This window comes from Misgurnus anguillicaudatus, chromosome 7, assembly GCF_027580225.2.
Source record: "Misgurnus anguillicaudatus chromosome 7, ASM2758022v2, whole genome shotgun sequence".
Lineage (NCBI taxonomy): Eukaryota > Metazoa > Chordata > Actinopteri > Cypriniformes > Cobitidae > Misgurnus > Misgurnus anguillicaudatus.
In genome coordinates, this window is record NC_073343.2 from 7,785,034 (window position 1) to 7,799,597 (window position 14,564).

At 35.7% G+C, this 14,564-nt stretch overlaps 1 protein-coding gene across 1 annotated transcript; it reads left to right on the forward strand.

Moving 5' to 3' along the window:
- The first annotated feature begins 352 nt into the window (after positions 1 to 352).
- On the forward strand, positions 353 to 13,825 carry LOC129417585 (cytosolic phospholipase A2 delta). The gene is made up of 21 exons (XM_073869348.1): positions 353 to 392; positions 623 to 662; positions 1,298 to 1,367; positions 1,720 to 1,856; positions 2,239 to 2,370; positions 3,569 to 3,609; positions 4,210 to 4,252; positions 4,457 to 4,508; positions 5,292 to 5,434; positions 5,739 to 5,855; positions 5,994 to 6,028; positions 6,148 to 6,286; positions 6,393 to 6,529; positions 6,628 to 6,850; positions 7,012 to 7,129; positions 8,984 to 9,120; positions 10,106 to 10,214; positions 10,300 to 10,479; positions 10,590 to 10,759; positions 12,787 to 12,973; positions 13,155 to 13,825. Exons 2-21 carry the CDS (start codon positions 654 to 656, stop codon positions 13,436 to 13,438), a joined length of 2,463 nt encoding a protein of 820 aa, XP_073725449.1. The 5' UTR covers positions 353 to 392; positions 623 to 653; the 3' UTR covers positions 13,439 to 13,825.
- The last annotated feature ends 739 nt before the right edge of the window (positions 13,826 to 14,564 follow it).

The window sequence follows — 14,564 nt, forward strand, 5'->3', positions numbered from 1 at the left end:
TAACAAGTGTGAACAAGTACAGCGTGTGAGAGCAAGTGATACTTACTGTAGCTGTGTTGTGCGCTATAGGCTTGACTAATAGAAAGACTGATTCATGTTCTTTATACAGTATAAATAAATCATTCACTTACCAGTAAAGTTTCACTTAATAACTCACCTGTTTGCTTTGCTCTTCTCAGCTTTGCTTTGCTCTTTTAAATTACATGTACATGATCTTATGAAGAAGCTTAATTGGAAAGTGAATACCAGTATTATTTGAAAAACATGTATCAGATTTAAATTATATTCAGAAGCGTAATGATTTTGCCTGAGGCTGGAAGGATTATAACGTTCCCAGTTTATTTAAATAAGAGGGCTTGGCTGAAACTGGATGGGCTACATGCACCTTAACTGTAAGAATGAAATTGCAAATAACACAAGAAAAACTGAAAACTGTTACTCATGGAAACTTAAAACAATAGCATGATCTTAAGGCTTAAAGGAGATATATTAGGAAGAAACCAAAAACTCGATTTACATTTTTTTTTTAGGGCGCAAAGGGCTAGTGACTAACAAGTTCTTCAGGTTTTCAGTGTTATATACACAGACTAGTGAGATTGACATTTCTTCTTTTGCCTTCAAGTGTTGACTGTGGTCTTGCTGAGAACACAAACATGCAGAAGGTAAACTTTTCCTCACAAATATTTGACTTTGATGAATTAACCTGATTGTTTGATAGCATTATAACCTTACTAACATACCTTGCTATGTGATAAATAGACCTTATTGACATGATTTGCTTCAGCATAATGCAAAATTTTCCTGCATCAGGAAAAAGAGCTAAAGGCAGAAATAAAGTTTAACAAAAGCATTAATGTGTTATACTGATCAATGACCGCTGTTCATGAAGCGGGAGCAGAATTGTGTTTGTTGCATTTATGCAGAAATGTTTAAGTAAAGCAACTTACAGTGCATTACAAGCTATGTTTTTCAGTCAGCATGTGTGCATCTTGGCGGAGTGCAACTCTATACCGAAAGCAGTAGTTGTCATGAAAATCGTGCTTTTGTTTGTTTACTTTTTTCTTGACGTAAGGTCCAGCTTAAAAGAATGACTGCCATTGCCAAACTTTAAAAATGTTGTTGTTGACTGTAGATCGGTGCTTGGCTTATATTACATAAACATACAAAATATTGATTTCTAGACCCTTTGTCTATGCATTTGAATTCACAGCTCTTGTTTCATCTTATACACATTTATCTGTTTAAAGTGTTCTGTTGACAGATTTCTACCTGAATTTTGTTTTAACCTGTTTTATAGGAGTTAATGCCATATTGGAATCTCACCATCACAGTGTTGAGAGCGAAATTAAGTCAGTCACGTGATATATGTGAGTCAACACCTTCCTTTGTTGTATTTAAAGGGATAGTTCACAAAAATTACTATGATGATAAGCACATGGTGCCCACTGACTTCCATAATAGCTTAAACAAATATGGTGGAAGTCAATGGGTACGGTAAACTGTGTGCTTACCATCATTTATCAATTTTTTTTAGTAAATCATTACAGATTTTTTTGTGAACTATCCCATGATATGCAATAAATAACATTAAGAATGTACTTCTCTGGAAATAATGTATGAGGCACCTGCATTGTATTTGTTATAAGAGTTATATTTTAGTCTTATTAGCTATGATTCGTTGCATACTTTCCTCTTAAAATTACTGTTTTCCCTCTTCAGTTTCTAAATCTGACTGCTACGTCCTCTTAAAATTACCCACGGCCTGCGCCTGCTGTCATCGCACCAAAACCATCAAAAACAACAATGCACCAGAATGGAATGAAACCTTTCGTTTCAGAGTACACAGTGGTGTCAAGGTACATAATTCAGTTTGTCAAGCTTGAAACTAAGCTATATAACTTTAAACCACACACTTGCTGTTCCTAATTAAAAAAAGAGCGTCTAAAAACTTGCATTTCTTTTCCCTTGGAATAAAGATCCAACCAACATGATCTCACAAAGTTCTGTGGTATAGTCACAGAGTAGTTTGCTCATTTATCCGTGTCATTGTCACGAAAAAGAAAGTCCGTGGTACGGCCACGGAAAAATGCAGAGATCCGTGACACGAATAAATGAACAAAATATTCCGTGACTATACCACGGAAATTCATGAGATCAGGGATCCAACAAAGATGTGAAACCTGAACCCTTTTCTGCGTGCTTTCAGATGACTTCACCACTATCTTCTTGATTCCGCAGAATATTCTGGAACTCTACATCTATGATGCTGACTTTATTACAAAAGATGACTGCTGTTCCTCTATCCTGTTTGATATCAGTAACCTCACACTTGGACAAAAGCTGAAAAAATGCTTCATTACAGATGATGAGGTCAGTTCTCTGTAAAATTCTGACATGTGTTAGTAATGCATATTAGTAGCAATAAATAACGTGACACATGTGGTTTTTTTATATACTGTATGGTTGATACATTTCCACATTTTTTAATCAATAAACAACAGCAAATATCACTCCACAGGCCCTTATAGACCTTAAAGGAAAACACCACCTTTTTATATTTTATTATGTTCTTACCTCACCTTAGACAAATTAATACATACCTATCTTTTTTCAATGCGTGCACTTTTAATCTTTGTACAGCGCATTGTGAATGTGTTAGCATTTAGCCTAGCCCCATTCATTCCTATGGCTCCAAACAGGGATGAATTTAGAAGCCACCAAACACTGATGTTTTCCTATTTAAAGGGGACATTTCACAAGACTTTTTATGATGTTGAATAAATCTTTGGTGTCTCCAGAGTACATATGTGAAGTTCTAGCTCAAAATATTGTATAGATAATTTGTTATAGCATGTTAAAATTGCCCCTCTGTAGGTGTGAGCAAAAATGTGTAAATTTTGGGTGTGTGCTGTTAAATGCAAATGAGCTGATTTCTGCACTAACTGGCAGTGCTGTGGTTGGATAGTGCAGATTAAGGGGCGTATTATCCCCTTCTGACATCACAAGGGGAGCCGAATTTCAAAGACCTATTTTTTTACATGCTTGCAGAGAATGGTTTAGTAAAACCAAGTTACTGGATACATTTCATTTTTTTAGAAGCACTGGGAACCCAATTATAGCACTTAAACACAGAAAAATCTGATTTTCATGATATATCCCCTTTAAAGACTGTTACATGAGTAGTTACACAAGTAAGTATGGTGGCACAAAATTAAACTTTTGTTTGGACCCATAGGAATGAATGGGGCTAGACTACATGCTAACACATTTAAGAAGCGCTGTACAAAGATTAAAAGTGCACGCATTGAAAAAAGATAGGTATGTATTAATTCTTCTAAGTTGAGCTAAGAACATAGTAAAATATTGAAAAACGGTGGTGTTTTCCTTTAATAATGATTGTTGCATTTAGTCATCATTGTATTTGCGTAGTTTAAATATTATTTATACTGCTGACATTAGAAATGTTTGTTGTCCATTCCTTAATCAGAGGATAAAAATCAGATGCTAGAAATGTTTTTAGGTGTAGTCTGATCCTTTAGTCTGATAATTATGCATATGATTTTTCTAGAAAAAGAATGAGCTGTGGGTGGAGTTTAATATGACAGAGAGGTGAGTAATAAAAACTGTAAACAATTTGAGAAAATATCTGCAACCAATAATACTCTTTTGAATAGTTGATATTGTTAACCAATTATGCAATGACATTATATACAGTACTGTGCAAAAGACACCACCATCGCATAATTAGATTTGTTGTTTTTGCAATTGTGTAGTGATCATATATCATTATTTCTTAGGTTTTGTATTAGAATACAACCAGAATACAAAATACAGGAAATGTGTATGTAGTATTAAAAACAGTATAAAAGTATAAGCTATAGTGTCAAGTATTTAGGGTAAACTCCCCTTCCACTTGAGCAATAGCGACAGCTGCAGAATCTAAATGAAATTAAATCCTAATTTCTCATTCTAATCAAATGACTTGACTCAAAAAAGAGAGGTCACACTAAATACTGACTGATGCCTGAAAAAGACATTTAGTTCTGAAAATTGTTTTGTTTTTGATTTTGTGTACATATTTCCGGTATTTTCTGTTTGTATCTTCATAAAAGTGAATTAAAAGTGAATTAATTATTAATGTATTTAACTGATACATTCTCATATATGTATTTAACTGATACATTCTCATATATTTCTTCTGTATTAAAGCCCTGAAAGCCCAGAGCCTTACCTATCAAATGGAGTGTTGATGGTAAGATCCTTTATTTCAGTTTGGTTACACAAAAGAACAGGTTCCAATACTTATCTGAGAAGTATATTTTTCTTAAGAAAATTATAATAGGAAACATTTTATCCATTTGAATTTTGTTAAGATATTAAAATATACTTCCCCAACACAATTGTAGAATTCAGTAAATCTGAATGCACAATCCTAAACCACTTTTAATTTTTCTAGGCAGCTCCATTCTGTGCACTAGACGTGACGGCAGAAAAATTACGGACTGATGGTAAGCAGTGGAGAATCTTTCTGGGTTTCAGACTTTCAAAACTAATTCAAAATTTCTTCAAAGAATATACTGATCAGCTCCTATCCATACACTGTAAAAAAAGTGCTGTAATTATGTAGCTGGTTGCCAGTAACTTACTGCAGAAGATAAGACTGAAAATGTTTAATGTTCATTTAACTTTGAACAAACTGCTAGCAGTAAATAACATACATGTAACATCTACAGATAGTTACTGGCAGCTATAGTCGCCACTAATACCCCGTACTACGGTAATTTCTACAGATTTTTTTTTATAGTGAAAGTGAGTGCTAAGCCTCTAAAATTGCTATATTGTTATAAGTATGCGTGTAACCAGAACAACTTCATTATTTTTTGACCTGTATGCTCATTTTCCTATGATGCAATAATACCTACTGTGGAAATAATTTACTCAGGTGTTGATAAACAAGTACTGTACAACCACAAGGATTTTTTTTTAGTATGACTTCAAATAAGCTGCACAAAATCTCTACAGAAACTGTAGATCATCTAGGGCTATAGGCATTTCTTGCGTAACTAACTGCAGTTTCATGCTACGTTTTGCATACTAATTTTCTCATTCCATATAGTATGATAGTAGATGATTTCTTAATAGAAAGTTATCTAATGTAAACATTGCCTATCCATTTATAATTTGATATGTTTATACCAGTAGCGTTACAGCGTACATTTTATTTTGGTTAAATGTACATTTTACAATTCTAAACAATTGCATGTGTGTTTTTTTGTTTGTGTTTACCTCAGTGAAAAGCCTACTTTTAAAACTGAGGGGTGCGTTTAAGGAAGACAATATCATCTCAGGCTCTGTGGAAAATCCCAGCTTCTCACAAACTATGCGCTACTACATCAATCGAGACTTGGAGACTGAATTTAGTCTCATACCATCACAGGATGTGTCCTCACATTGATATTTGATATTCTTACCTATTTGGGTTTGCACCTTATTAAGTGTAGCAAACACATCAACCATCAATATCCATAACAATTCTGAATATTTTAAACTTTAATTAAGTCACTACATTTTAATGTTAAATATTGTATTTGATTTTGCTGTAGTAGTAGTAATACATAGATGTTTTCACTTCAGTTATTTGGTTGCTATCAAAGTATACGAACAATGTTCAGTGTGATACCTGTATGTTTAAATTCCTGAAATATCATGATCTGACCATTATCTATTTAATATTTGTCCAGGATGTGAAAAAAGAAGATAGCGTAGATGGATCTACTGTAAACCCCTTGGCCTCTGTCCCTCTAAGAACAATATCAGCTAAAAAACAAATCAAACTCTCTATGCCTGTTGGAAAGGTGAGTACTAGCAACTGTTGGTACACTTTGATAAATTATTTGTAGTGACTTATATGCAAATAAAGTATGTATATTGTTATAAGTATTTAAATATATAAAGGAATACTACCTAAGATGAAAATATACATTTTTTTATAGGGCACATTAGATCTGCAAGTAAAGACAGAGGACCGGTAAACAGTTTGAAAAATTTATCCATAACCAGTGCAAAAACTTCATTTAAGTTTGTTAATACCAAAATGTCAATATGTTGAATTTTTAGAATAATATTGTTTGTCTCTGTGTTTTTAAGCTCTAGTGAAGACATGAATTTACGACTGGGTTTTGATATCCCGACGGAGGAGAAGAATTTTCTGATGAAGAGGAGGAAAGTCGTGTCACAAGCACTACAGAGAGCTTTGAAACTCACCTCACCACCTGAACCCAGCAAGGCAGGAACACATTAGCCTAAAAACACAGTCAACAAACACAGAGATCTATTGAAAACAGATTTGTTCATTTTATTGTTTGTTTGTTTGTTTTGTGTGACTCCAACAGGTGCCAGTGATAGCTGTGGTGTGTTCTGGAGGTGGGTCTCGAGCAATGACGGGCACATATGGAGCTCTTAGAGGTCTACAGAAGCTCCAACTCCTTGATGCTATCAGCTACATCACAGGGTCTTCTGGCTCCACCTGGTGAGCAAAAGGGGTCCTACAATTTGAATCGGAATACAATTTGACAAGACCAATGTTGAAAATTTAGCACAACAGTAAAAATTTGAATTTCCTCGTAGGACTTTATCCTCTCTTTATGGTGATGCTGACTGGTCAAGCAGGGACTTGAATGTCACTATGGAGTCGGTTAAAAAGGAAATCACAAAAAGCATGTCTAGTTTATTTTCCATGGAGCAGCTGCGGCACTACAAAGAAAAGATGGAAGAGAAAGAAAAACAAGGACATCTCGTCTCTCTCATTGATCTGTGGGGTCTGGCTGTAGAGTACCTCATAAATGGAAAGGTAATGAAGACAAAGTTTTGGCTTTTGGTTTTGCATCTGTTTCATAGATAACACAGATAACATTGTATACATAAAGCAGAATATCATTATCTCCATTAAATATGTATTTTTAAGTTCATTCAAATATTTATTAATTAAATAATGAATTATTTCTTATTCAGAAAAAAATGGCTACACTCTCTGAACAGCAGGTGGCACTATTAAAGGGCCAGAACCCTCTTCCAATCTATACAGCTATCAACATGAAGAATGGCAAGACAGGAAGTACAGTAGAGTCTGGTAAATACTGACGTCTTGAGAACAAAGTCTTTAAAAACTGAAAGAGCATGCAAAGCTGTTTCTAAATGCAAAGGCTGCAACCTCCGGAGGTCGCATTTGCGCGCTGCATGTCATTTCGCTTGGTTTATTTAAGTTAAATAATCATTTTATTGCCAAAGTTATAAGCATAATATAACAATTAACTGTTAACTAAGAATAATAGTCAACTTTATAATTGTTAATATTCTGAAATAGCCTACGTCTTTTTGAGGCATGCAGCCTACAAATGTGACCTCGGAATTTGCCTGCAGCCTTCAGATTAAGAAACGGCCTGCATGTTGTCCGAGTACATATCAGTAAATAAAGAAAGTATTTTTAAAAACCTGCATAAATCTGCATGTTTTGATTTGGTATAATGGTTTTAAATTATCTTGAGATCAAGGGGGCCCCCTAGTGGTGCGGGGCCCTATGCAAATTTGCGTATAGGAAAGACCGGCACTGAGCAGAACAAAAAAATGTTTACAAGTTTGAAACAATTTAAGGGTGAGTAGCCTAAATGATGTCAGAATTTTCTTTTTTGTGTGAACTATCCCTTTAAAGGTACAGTGTGGGTTTTAGCGGCAACTGGTGGTCAGATTGCTAATTGCAGCCAAACTCAATTTCGAAATACAATGAGAAGTTACGGTAGCGGTCTGAGACAATGGCCTTGTCCCAAATGGACTTATGGACTTCTTCAGATTCAACACTTTGATGACATCATGTAGTGCAGACCTTAGGGACCCTTGACGCAACTTGGGACAAATTCAAACATCATGCCGGAAATAAGTTGCCCATCAGTATGAACTCCTCTCACCCATCGTCTGATTCGTCTGATTGCCCTTTCGCAAGGACTTCTGGGTTGGTAAAGTGCGTGAAGCCTGCTGCAGTGCGGGCTTCGCCGAAGACTGCATCAAGGGTGTGAAATGGGCGCTGATGAGCACACTTCGGGGCATATAAATGACAGATGGGACACCCTACGGACTCGTAGACTAAGCGAGCACGCACAATTCAAGGCCACAAGACCGAAAGTCCACATAAAGTGCGCCATTTGGGGCAGGACCAATGTAGGGACGAAAAACACTCTGTAGGACAGTTTGTTCGTTTAGGGCTAATGTAGAAACATGACGGTGACTTTCATGATAGGAGACCCGCTGTGTATATGGCTCTTTGTAAGATAATAAAAACAATACAGTACCACTTATTATCTAAGGTCTTCATACACCACTGATAATATACAGTACTGTGCAAAAGATTTGTTGTTTTTGTAATGTTATAGTGATCATATATAATTGTTTCTTTAATAGAATACATATAGAAAATACAGGAAATGTGTATTAAGTATTAAAAACTGTATAAAAATGTAAACTGATGTGTCAGGTTTTTAGGGTAAACTCCCCTTCCACTTAAGCAATATCAGGATCTCTAAAACCAAAATAAAATTAAATCCTAATTTCTTATTTTAAAGAAATTAGTATTTTAACTTCATTCTGCTCCAAAACGCTCAAGATGTGTTTAATGCAAAGAGAGGTCACACTAAACACTGACGATGCGATGCCTAAAGAAGACATTTAGTCCTGAAAATTTCAATTTTTGTACATAGTTCCTGTATTTTCTGTTTGTATCTTAATAAAATAGGTTGAAAAATAAATATGGATGGACATTAAAACTTCTAAAACAACAAGTGGCGGCCTAAGACTTTTGCACAGTACTGTAGTTATGTATATTATATTGCATTTCTGTCATGAAAGTTACACCTCTAAAGATGTAGAACAAAGAATAAAAGAACAGCAAAGGTCAAATCTAAAGGTTCATACCGTCTTTTCTGTCTTTTTTTAGAATGGTGTGAATTTACCCCATACGAGGTTGGATTTCTGAAGTATGGTGCCTTCATACCTGCACAGAACTTTGGGAGTGAATATTATCTTGGTCACATGGTCAGGAAACTGCCTGAAACTGGGATCTTCTCTCTATTGGGAATATAGTTTTTAAGTCTCCAACAGTGGCGGCTGGTGACTGCTCTTCCGAGGGGCACAAATTCAAAATATGTGTCATGTGTGTTGCTCGTGTTTTCAAAATATGTGTTTGTTGTGTCATGTGAACCATGTGCATCACATGTTAAAAGAGACGCTCATGTTCACAAAATACACGCAAGACATTCCCTTAACAGTAAACTCTGATTACGCATGAGATTATGGGAGTATCTGGCAAAGTGAGTGTCTTTTTTATTTTAAACCCTTAGGGGCTGTTTAGACTTGGTATTAAGATGTGTTTTCATCGATCGGATCACAAGTGGACGAGAGAGACACATTACGTTTACACCTAGTATTTAAATGAAAGGCTAAAAATAGCGCTGTTCACCGTATGTTTATGCCAGAACTCAAAAAAAGACGTAAAACTTGTGTTTAATATCTCAGATTAGATAAATGGGCGGAGAGAAGGCATTCGCGTGTGGCTGTTTGAACACATTCAACCACATGTGTGTTCCGCAACTCCAAAACGATCCGATCGAAAGTGGTTTCGACTACCTCTGGATGTGGTTGAAAGTGTTCGAAAGTGGACGAGCTCAAAACATTTTGAACACCGTTTACACCTGGCATTAACGTTGTCCACTTGTGATCAGATCGACAAAAACGCATGTTAATGCCAATTGTAAACAGCCTCTTTGACGCATCTGCAGCAGGCACTTATTTTGAGAAAACACGTGATGCACATAGGTTCACTCGACACGCAGAACACGTATTTTGAAATGACGAACCACACACATGATGGTCTACATGCATGTTGTGACGAACTTCGCATCGTGCGACTTCGAAAAAAGAAGTCACCAGCCGCCACTGATCTCCAATGGTTTTAAACAGGAAATTAGTTTTAACTGATATGTTTATTATTAAAGTCAAAAGTTATGATTGAAGCTCGGTATGATGCATTTAATGGATTTCACATGGGTGTTTGTTTGCAGGAATATGGAGCAGTGTTTTCTCTCTGAGTCTGACTCAGATTTGGACTTGTGCCACTGGAGTTACTCCATCCTGGGCTGACCAGGTTGGAGAAGAAGTGACGAATGCAGGTGAGGGAAACAAAGGTTTTGATCTGTGTATATGCAAATGATGAAACTGTAATTTTAATTATTTTGAATTTTCATTCAACTTTAGACATAGATGATAAAGCATCAACGATGGATACGCGTTACGTCAGTCCTATGACTGAACTGGCAAAAAGAGTGAGCAACTTTCTTACCAGCCGCCCCATTATTAGCCAAGCGTACAACTTTCTGCGAGGTTTCTACCTGCACAAGAACTACACTGAGAACAGTGACTTCAACACATGGAATGGTCAGAGCATGGTTTATGTTTTGTATAAATAGTATTGCCATGTGTGAAATATAGCATTGGAAAACTGTAAATAGCATTTTTATAATGTGAACTCTGTACGGTGTCTACAGAAGACCATCCAGATGCTTTTCCGAACTCTCTGACACCAGCAGACTCTAAGCTTGAACTGATAGACTCTGCTGTTGTGATCAAGTCAGGATTTCCTCCTGTACTACGCGCCAAGAGACGTGCAGATGTTATTCTGTCTCTGAACTACGCTTGGGATGTGAACCACTTCAAGGTGAGGAAGACCTGAGGGACTATTAGATAATGTGAAAAATGTGTACAAAATGTGTTTTACTTTTTTAAAGCAACACTATGTAGCTTTTTTACCTTTAAATAATGTCTCTAAAATTATTTCAGTGATAGAACAACTTAAAGCTGGACAAATTGTACTGTTGCTGCAACCTGAGCAGCCTCCTAGCTGCTACAAGCACACAGTGGCGGTGGAGGGTAGAGCACACAGCCCTGCCCCTCCCCCTGCCTGCAGAAGAGTGTCTGATAGCAGGCACTGTTGCACTTTGCAACCACATGGGGAAGCTGTAAGTCATTTTTACATGGAAACTACATAGTGTTGCTTTAAAGTATTTTTTTATAAAAAAAATTCATTCTAAAGTTCAGCAATGGATTAGTATAGTTTTAATTTCTATTTTGCTTTACATTTATATTTATATGGAGCCCCTAAGGGGAGATGGAGAAAAAATTAAATAGTTTAGTTTCGCGTGCGCACGTGAAACTATTGTGTGCACACATAAAACTATCGCGGTGAAACGTGGAACTATCCCGTGAAAGTATTTTCACGTGAAAGCGAACGTTTCATGAGCGCACGCAAAAGCTTCATGTGTGCACGCGAACATTTCACGTCCGCACACGATAGTTTCACATGCGCACACGAAACTAAACTTCTAAAATTCTGCACATGAAGGTTTCGTGTCAGCACATAAAAGTTTCACGTGAGCATGCAAAAGTTTCGCGTGAGCACGTAAAAAGTTTTGCATGAGCACATGAAACTAAACCTTAGATTTTTTTACTTCAATGTCACCTTAGAGGCTCGGTATATTTATGCATTTGGCAGCTTTTATCCAAAGCAACTTACAGTGAATTACAATGTATACATTGTATCAGGATGTGTGTTCCCTGGTATCAAACCCATGACCTTTTGCAAAACAAACGCAATGCTCTACCTAACTACTCATGCTCCTATTAACTCATTCCCATACAAGTAACGTGCATTACGTAATAATATTACTTTTCTGAAGTAACGAGTAAAGTAATGCATTACTTTTTAAAAGTACACATTAATATTTGAGTTACTTTTTTAAAAAAGTAATGCAAGTAACTTTTTTAGTTTAGTTAATTCGATAAAAAAATCATGTACTGAATTAAACTAAACCTAGTCACATTATGCAATCTATGCACACAAGCCTGTGTGGGAAAAGTTTGAGTCCGAAACGGAGATGGAAGGCCAGATCTCGACATTTTTGTGATGAAATATGCAAATTGTGAATGCAGAACTTTTCAGTCATAAAAACACCTGCAAGGCCTAAAAGAGATCAAGCCTCAGCCAAGAAAAAGTAACGGAAAAGTAGCTAAAAGTACTTTCCATGAAAAGTAACTAAGCAACGCAATTAGTTACTTTTTTGGAAGTAACTTAATATTGTAACGCATTACTTTTAAAAGTAACTTTCCCCAACCCTGCTTATTCCCCGCCAGCCATTTTTCAAAAGTTGCCCGCCAGCATTTTTTGCGATTTTTATAAAAGTTTTACAAAATGCCTTCCAGGAAAATTTAAAAAAATATATAAATATAAAAATATATAAAATGAAAGAACAGACCCTCTGATTTCAAACAAACAATAAACAAACATAACGGGAAAAAACTTTCATCCTATTTATATTTTTATAAACTCTTAAATATGGGTATTTTTCTTTAAAAATAATTGTGTTTTTTAGCAAAATGCTAAAATAATTGCATTTTTGTGAAGGAATTTTGTTAGAGATCAGATTCAGAACGATTATCAAAACACACACAGAGTTTAAAATGAGTAAATAACGTTTTTGCTTCAGTTTTTTCATAAATTGGTTAAGTGTACCATCTAGTGGATAATCATTAAAAAATAACACGTTTTTTATGCAAATGTTTTTTTTAATTAGCGAGATAACTCGTCAATGGCGGGTAAAGAGTTAAAAAGTGATGCATCATCAAGAACTGTAAAAATATTCCTGTGCGTGGATCATGTGTTGTAATGTTTGTGTATGTGTCCAATAGCCCCTGAAACAAACTCACGAGTACTGCATCGATCGCAAGATTCCATTTCCGAAAATCAATTTTAAAAAGTTGGAGTCAGAGCCGATGAAGGAAGTTTATGTGTTTGAGGATAAAGAAAATCCAGAGGCTCCAATAGTGATTCACTTTCCCTTGATCAACATCACATTCAAACAGTTCAAGGCTCCTGGTAAGCACTGCCAACACTTTGGACACACCTACTGTATTTTCACAATATTATTTTTCACAGTAACTTATGAGAATTCTTTTTTAGCATGAAGACCTAAAATAGACCCAATTGAATAAAAATACAAAGGGAATCTTTTTCGACATCAAATTAAAATGTTCCTGTGTGTGTATTTGTGTGATAGGTGTGAAGAGAGAAGGAAAGATCGAGATGAAGGAAGGTGATTTTGATATTGACTATTCCAGCCTCACTTGTCCATTTGCTACGGCCAGACTGACTTACTCACTTGAAGACTTTCAGAAGTTGTCCAACCTCACCACTTACAACATTTTAAACAACAAAGATATAATTATGAACACATTAAACAAAGTAGTTAAGAAAAACATGGAGGGAACTCCTGTACAGACACAAATGACACAGTCTTGTGATGCCAGCTTCATTAAGGGTAGATCTGCAGCTAAGTTTTAATTGAAAACCTTAAGGGCTGTAGGATTCATATATAGGGCTGGGATGCTAATGGTAATTCATACTGCAGGGGTGAGCGGGACACAAACTACTGTAACGCAGGGTTAATTATAACAGCTATTTACATAGTTACACAGGGCCAAGCAAGCTGTGCTTTTTATCTTTTTCTCTCACTGTTAGAAGACAATCTCCTATTCATTTGTGAAAAGTTTTGATGCGTGTACCAAATCCATGTGTTTTGTAGATCTTTATAGATGGTCACTTTGTGTGACGGCTTTCTCCAATGTATTTGACTGTTTTATTACACACATATACGCACGCACGCACGCACACACACACCTCCAGTATTAACATTATACTGTAACTATTAAATTTGTTTCATGAAATATACACTGGAAGCTCTTGTGAGTCATTAGGTTTCTATTACACATATGTTGACTTAAGTTGAATGATTAATTCTTTGAGAATGTTGGTTACTGTTCTGCCATTTCGAAAAGATTTGGTTGACAAAACCGAGCTCTCATGTGAAGCCAGACTGATGATTTAGGATGAAAATACAGTGCTTCATCATAAGCATGTTCCATTTTTTTGCAACTCTTTAGCAGCTGAGCTATTTTTGGACAGATAACAAAGAAACACGAAGAAGGTGGGGATTTTCTATTTTGGCAACCAATATTTCATACAAACTTCCCCCTCAAAGTGACTTGCTAGTTTACTGGGAAATATTGCAACACAAAAATGACAAGTCTTAGAAGATAAGATAAAACAGTATGTCTGTAATCCGTCTGTTAGCTTAGCTTTATCCAAATCAAATACAGCAAAACAGACAAACAAAACAGGAAAAAACAACTACTTTTCTTTCAACAAACAACTAGGAGCAAAACAAGCGGCACAGTAAAGCCATGAGCTTCATTTGCTGTGAGAAAATGTAGATCAAAGAAGCTTTGAACAAGCAGATTTTGTATATGTCACATACAAAATAGCCTTTAAACAAGAAAATAAACTATTTGAAAATAAATGTGACAAAATATAAAAAAAATAATAGTTTGTTGAACAACAACAAAACAACAACAAAACCAAACAAACAATATTACAAAGTTTTGCAAGCAGATCAGAACACTCAAATCAG

What these genes read in the sequence shown, in the direction of transcription:
- LOC129417585 (XM_073869348.1), top strand. An exon ending in CAAGTAAAGACAGAGGACCG is followed by an intron (nt 6,029 to 6,147) that starts GTAAACAGTTTG and finishes TGTGTTTTTAAG; the next exon opens with CTCTAGTGAAGACATGAATT. An exon ending in GGGATGTGAACCACTTCAAG is followed by an intron (nt 10,760 to 12,786) that starts GTGAGGAAGACC and finishes TGTGTCCAATAG; the next exon opens with CCCCTGAAACAAACTCACGA.